Genomic DNA, 5,914 nt, shown 5'->3' on the forward strand with positions numbered 1-5,914 from the left:
CACTTTATATTCTGGATCTGGATCACTTTATATTCTGGATCTGGATCACTTTATATTCTGGATCTGGATCACTTTATATTCTGGATCTGGATCACTTTATATCCTGGATCACTTTATATCCTGGATCACTTTATATTATGGATCACTTTATATTCTGGATCACTTTATATCCTGGATCACTTTATATTCTGGATCACTTTATATTATGGATCACTTTATATTCTGGATCTGGATCACTTTATATTCTGGATCTGGATGACTTTATATTCTGGATCACTTTATATTCTGATCACTTTATATTATGGATCACTTTATCTGGGTCACTTTATATCTCTGGATCACTTTATATCCTGGATCACTTTATATTCTGGATCACTTTATATTCTGGATCACTTTATATTATGGATCACTTTATATCCTGGATCACTTTATATCCTGGATCACTTTATTACTAAAGATGTCATTGCCATAGTTAATTTCTTAGCTGTACAGTAAATTGACTAACATTGGTCCAATATCATACAGTAGTTACTTTGTGGTAGAGTATTTACTAATCTCGTATTTATTAAAATTGTGCGTAATTGGGTCAGATGCTCGATTAAGTTCCTAAGGAGATGTATGTGATAAGATACTAGAACCAGGAGCAGAAGTGGGGCAGTAGCTCAACCCCCTTTGATCTACAAGTCTATGGGCCAAATGTCCCTTCCCCTTTGTAAATTCTAATGATGCTCACACCTGCTATATTGTGATTTGTCCAACGAATTAGTGACTAAAAACTAGCGCACCAGAACAACTGTTGCTCGTTAGTGTTTCCAGCGAAAAGTCTTTGACAGACGTTACAATACCCTTTATGTTACATAGTAAGTACTTCATCTCTCGTGGACAGACTAACATTGGTCAAAGACAAAGCATTTGACAGGTGACACAGTGTAGACAGTGTCTGAGGACTGAGTACAGCAGCTAACTGTGGTACCTTAACTGTCATAGTGCCAGATGATATGAACGATCCATCGCCCCTAAAACAGGAATGGACCTCCATCTATTTAAAGCTAGAATCCTTCATGGTGAAACTGCCACGTCCGTTTGCGATATTACAACAACAAAGTAATTACTGCAAACAACAAACACAGTTTTTTCCCCTCGGATATCATTGCAGATGTGACAGAGCAGCAGCATGCCAGTATATGTACTGCAAAAAAAATTATTGATCCGCGACGCTCACTCAGCACTCCGCACCTCCGCCAGCACTCCCACCTCCCCCAGCACTCCCAACATCCCCCAGCACTCCCACCTCCCCCAGCACTCCCAACATCCCCCAGCACTCCCAACCTCCCCCAGCACTCCCAACCTCCCCAGCACTCCCAACCTCCCCAGCACTCCCAACATCCCCAGCACTCCCAACCTCCCCCAGCACTCCCAACCTCCCCAGCACTCCCAACCTCCCCAGCACTCCCATCCTCCCCCAGCACTCCCAACCTCCCCAGCACTCCCACCTCCCCCAGCACTCCCAACATCCCCCAGCACTCCCACCTCCCTCAGCACTCCCAACCTCCCCAGCACTCCCAACCTCCCCCAGCACTCCCAACATCCCCCAGCACTTCCAACCTCCCCCAGCACTCCCAACCTCCCCAGCACTCCCAACCTCCCCAGCACTCCCAACCTCCCCAGCATTCCCAACATCCCCCAGCATTCCCAACCTCCCCCAGCACTCCCAACCTCCCCAGCACTCCCAACATCCCCCAGCACTCCCAACCTCCCTCCCAGCACTCCCAACATCCCCCAGCACTCCCAACCTCCCCCAGCACTCCCAACCTCCCCAGCACTCCCAACCTCCCCCAGCACTCCCCACCTCCCTCAGCACTCCCACCTCCCTCAGCACTCCCAACATCCCCCAGCACTCCCACCTCCCTCAGCCTCCCAACATCCCCAGCACTCCCAACCTCCCCAGCACTCCCAACCTCCCCAGCACTCCCAACATCCCCCAGCACTCCCAACCTCCCTCAGCACTCCCAACCTCCCCAGCACTCCCAACCTCCCCCAGCACTCCCAACCTCCCCAGCACTCCCAACAAATCCCAGCACTCCCAACCTCCCCCAGCACTCCCAACCTCCCCCAGCACTCCCAACCTCCCCAGCACTCCCATCATCCCCCAGCATTCCCAACCTCCCCCAGCACTCCCAACCTCCCCAAGCACTCCCAACCTCCCCCAGCACTCCCAACCTCCCCCAGTACTCCCAACCTCCCCAGCACTCCCAACCTCCCCCAGCACTCCCACCTCCTCAGCCTCCCACCTCCCTCAGCACTCCCAACCTCCCCCAGCACTCCCAACCTCCCCAGCACTCCCAACACTCCCCCAGCACTCCCAACATCCCCCAGCCTCCCACCATCCCCCAGCACTCCCAACCTCCCCAGCACTCCCAACCTCCCCAGCACTCCCAACCTCCCCAGGACTCCCAACATCCCCCAGCACTCCAAAACCTCCCCCAGCACTCCCACCTCCCTCAGCACTCCCAACTCCCTCAGCACTCCCACCTCCCCCAGCACTCCCAACATCCCCCAGAAGTCCCAACCTCCCCCAGAACTCCCACCTCCCTCAGCACTCCCAACTCCCTCCAGCACTCCCACCTCCCCCAGCACTCCCCATCTCCCTCAGCACTCCCCATCTCCCTCAGCACTCCCCAACTCCCTCAGCACTCCCACCTCCTCCAGCACTCCCCACCTCCCCCAGCACTCCCCAACTCCCTCAGCACTCCCACCTCCCTCAGCACTCCGCACCTCCGCCAGCACTCCCACCCTCCCCCAGCACTCCCAACATCCCCCAGCACTCCCAACCTCCCCCAGCACTCCCAACATCCCCCAGCACTCCCAACCTCCCCCAGCACTCCCAACCTCCCCCAGCACTCCCACCTCCCCCAGCACTCCCACCTCCCCCAGCACTCCCAACATCCCCCAGCACTCCCCATCTCCCTCAGCACTCCCCACCTCCCCCAGCACTCCCACCTCTGCTTCGTCTACAAAACAATAACAATGTCTGAGGGGCGGTCAGTGGCGCTGTTTCCCCTACTGCGGATTCCATCTTTAAATGGAAATGTAAGTTTTGTGAAACGTGTTTTCCCCGTATGATGATTGCTCCTACAGCAGCTCTAACAGCTTGCTGAGTGAGGGGGGGGGGGGGGGGGGGTCTGATTCATCCATCAGCCAGTGTGTCACCATATTTGACGCATTTCCGAACGGAGCTGCAGTGCTTGGCTTGAACACACTCCAGCAAACAAAATCCTGGAACTGTTTCCTCTCCAAATGAAAAATGACATTGGCATCTCCGACCCTGGCTGGCCCTGGCCGGTGGCACAACATTGCACTACAGTCGATGCCCACGCAGAGGGGTCCGATTTTTACCACCCTTTCTGGGGAGAAAGTCTCTTTGCATCTTCAAAACAATTCACTCTGTATCGTCTATCGTCTCACTTCCGAAAACGGCAGCCACTGACACCTACAGACCTGTGATAAGCACTAATAACCACAGTCTACAGGAATATAGGAGCTATTCTGGAGCAGAGATGCCTTGGAGAAGAAACAACGAGACGTCCTCTCACAGAACAGATGATACAAATAGACTTGGACAGATCTTGAGGATACAGCAATAGAACATACAGCAATAGAACATACAGCAATAGAACATACAGCAATAGAACATACAGCAATAGAACATACAGCAATAGAACATACAGCAATAGAACATACAGCAATAGAACATACAGCAATAGAACATACAGCAATAGAACATACAGCAATAGTACATACAGCAATAGAACATACAGCAATAGAACATACAGCAATAGAACATACAGCAATAGAACATACAGCAATAGAACATACAGCAATAGAACATACAGCAATAGAACGTACAGCAAAAGAACGTACAGCAATAGAACATACAGCAATAGAACATACAGCAATAGAACATACAGCAATAGAACATACAGCAATAGAACATACAGCAATAGAACATACAGCAATAGAACATACAGCAATAGAACATACAGCAATAGAACATACAGCAATAGAACATACAGCAATAGTACATACAGCAATAGAACATACAGCAATAGAACATACAGCAATAGAACATACAGCAATAGAACATACAGCAATAGAACATACAGCAATAGAACATACAGCAATAGAACATACAGCAATAGAACATACAGCAATAGTACATACAGCAATAGAACATACAGCAATAGAACATACAGCAATAGAACATACAGCAATAGAACATACAGCAATAGAACATACAGCAATAGAACATACAGCAATAGAACATACAGCAATAGAACATACAGCAATAGAACATACAGCAATAGAACATACAGCAATAGAACATACAGCAATAGAACATACAGCAATAGAACATACAGCAATAGAACATACAGCAATAGAACATACAGCAATAGAACATACAGCAATAGAACATACAGCAATAGAAAGTTCATACCTGTATAATAGTAGTGTAATAACAGTGTCATTTCAGTGTACAGGAAGACAGAGGGAGTGTAAAAAGGCCTGTTAGATCCCTGCTCAGTGTGAATCTATACTCCCTTTCCTCCCTACACTCCCCACCAAGCCCCAACTCAGTGTGAATCTATACTCTCCTTTCCCTCCCTACACTCCCCACCAAGCCCCAACTCAGTGTGAATCTATACTCCCCTTTCCCTCCCTACACTCCCCACCAAGCCCCAACTCAGTGTGAATCTATACTCCCCTTTCCTCCCTACACTCCCCACCAAGCCCCAACTCAGTGTGAATCTATACTCCCCTTTCCCTCCCTACACTCCCCACCAAGCCCCAACTCAGTGTGAATCTATACTCCCCTTTCCCTCCCTACACTCCCCACCAAGCCCCAACTCAGTGTGAATCTATACTCCCCTTTCCCTCCCTACACTCCCCACCAAGCCCCAACTCAGTGTGAATCTATACTCCCCTTTCCCTCCCTACACTCCCCACCACGCCCCAACTCAGTGTGAATCTATACTCCCCTTTCCCTCCCTACACTCCACACCAAGCCCCAACTCAGTGTGAATCTATACTCTCCTTTCCCTCCCTACACTCCCCACCAATCCCCAACTCAGTGTGAATCTATACTCCCCTTTCCCTCCCTACACTCCACACCAAGCCCCAACTCAGTGTGAATCTATACTCTCCTTTCCCTCCCTACACTCCCCACCAAGCCCCAACTCAGTGTGAATCTATACTCTCCTTTCCCTCACTACACTCCCCACCAAGCCCCAACTCAGTGTGAATCTATACTCTCCTTTCCCTCACTACACTCCCCACCAAGCCCCAACTCAGTGTGAATCTATACTCCCTTTCCCTCCCCTACACTCCCCACCAAGCCCCAACTCAGTGTGAATCTATACTCTCCTTTCCCTCCCTACACTCCCCACCAAGCCCCAACTCAGTGTGAATCTATACTCCCCTTTCCCTCCCTACACTCCCCACCAAGCCCCAACTCAGTGTGAATCTATACTCTCCTTTCCCTCCCTACACTCCCCACCAAGCCCCAACTCAGTGTGAATCTATACTCTCCTTTCCTCCCTACACTCCCCCACCAAGCCCCAACTCAGTGTGAATCTATACTCTCCTTTCCCTCCCTACACTCCACACCAAGCCCCAACTCAGTGTGAATCTATACTCTCCTTTCCTCCCTACACTCCCCACCAAGCCCCAACTCAGTGTGAATCTATACTCTCCTTTCCCTCCCTACACTCCCCACCAAGCCCCAACTCAGTGTGAATCTATACTCTCCTTTCCCTCCCTACACTCCCCACCAAGCCCCAACTCAGTGTGAATCTATACTCCCCTTTCCCTCCCTACACTCCCCACCAAGCCCCAACTCAGTGTGAATCTATACTCC

The 5,914-nt window shown here is 50.2% G+C and overlaps 1 protein-coding gene across 1 annotated transcript; it reads left to right on the top strand.

Moving 5' to 3' along the window:
* The first annotated feature begins 1,174 nt into the window (after positions 1 to 1,174).
* LOC124030033 (extensin-like) lies at positions 1,175 to 3,025 on the top strand. The gene is made up of 3 exons (XM_046341551.1): positions 1,175 to 1,631; positions 1,765 to 2,003; positions 2,060 to 3,025. Exons 1-3 carry the CDS (start codon positions 1,175 to 1,177, stop codon positions 3,023 to 3,025), a joined length of 1,662 nt encoding a protein of 553 aa, XP_046197507.1.
* Positions 3,026 to 5,914: the final 2,889 nt, after the last annotated feature.

The sequence above is a fragment of the Oncorhynchus gorbuscha genome, unplaced genomic scaffold (assembly GCF_021184085.1).
Source record: "Oncorhynchus gorbuscha isolate QuinsamMale2020 ecotype Even-year unplaced genomic scaffold, OgorEven_v1.0 Un_scaffold_8930, whole genome shotgun sequence".
In the NCBI taxonomy this organism is placed as follows: domain Eukaryota; kingdom Metazoa; phylum Chordata; class Actinopteri; order Salmoniformes; family Salmonidae; genus Oncorhynchus; species Oncorhynchus gorbuscha.

What these genes read in the sequence shown, in the direction of transcription:
- LOC124030033 (XM_046341551.1), top strand. Translation starts at nt 1,175, where the DNA reads ATGCCAGTATATGTACTGCAAAAAAAATTATTGATCCGCGACGCTCAC. An exon ending in CAGCACTCCCAACCTCCCCA is followed by an intron (nt 1,632 to 1,764) that starts GCACTCCCAACC and finishes CCTCCCTCCCAG; the next exon opens with CACTCCCAACATCCCCCAGC. An exon ending in AGCACTCCCAACCTCCCTCA is followed by an intron (nt 2,004 to 2,059) that starts GCACTCCCAACC and finishes CAACCTCCCCAG; the next exon opens with CACTCCCAACAAATCCCAGC.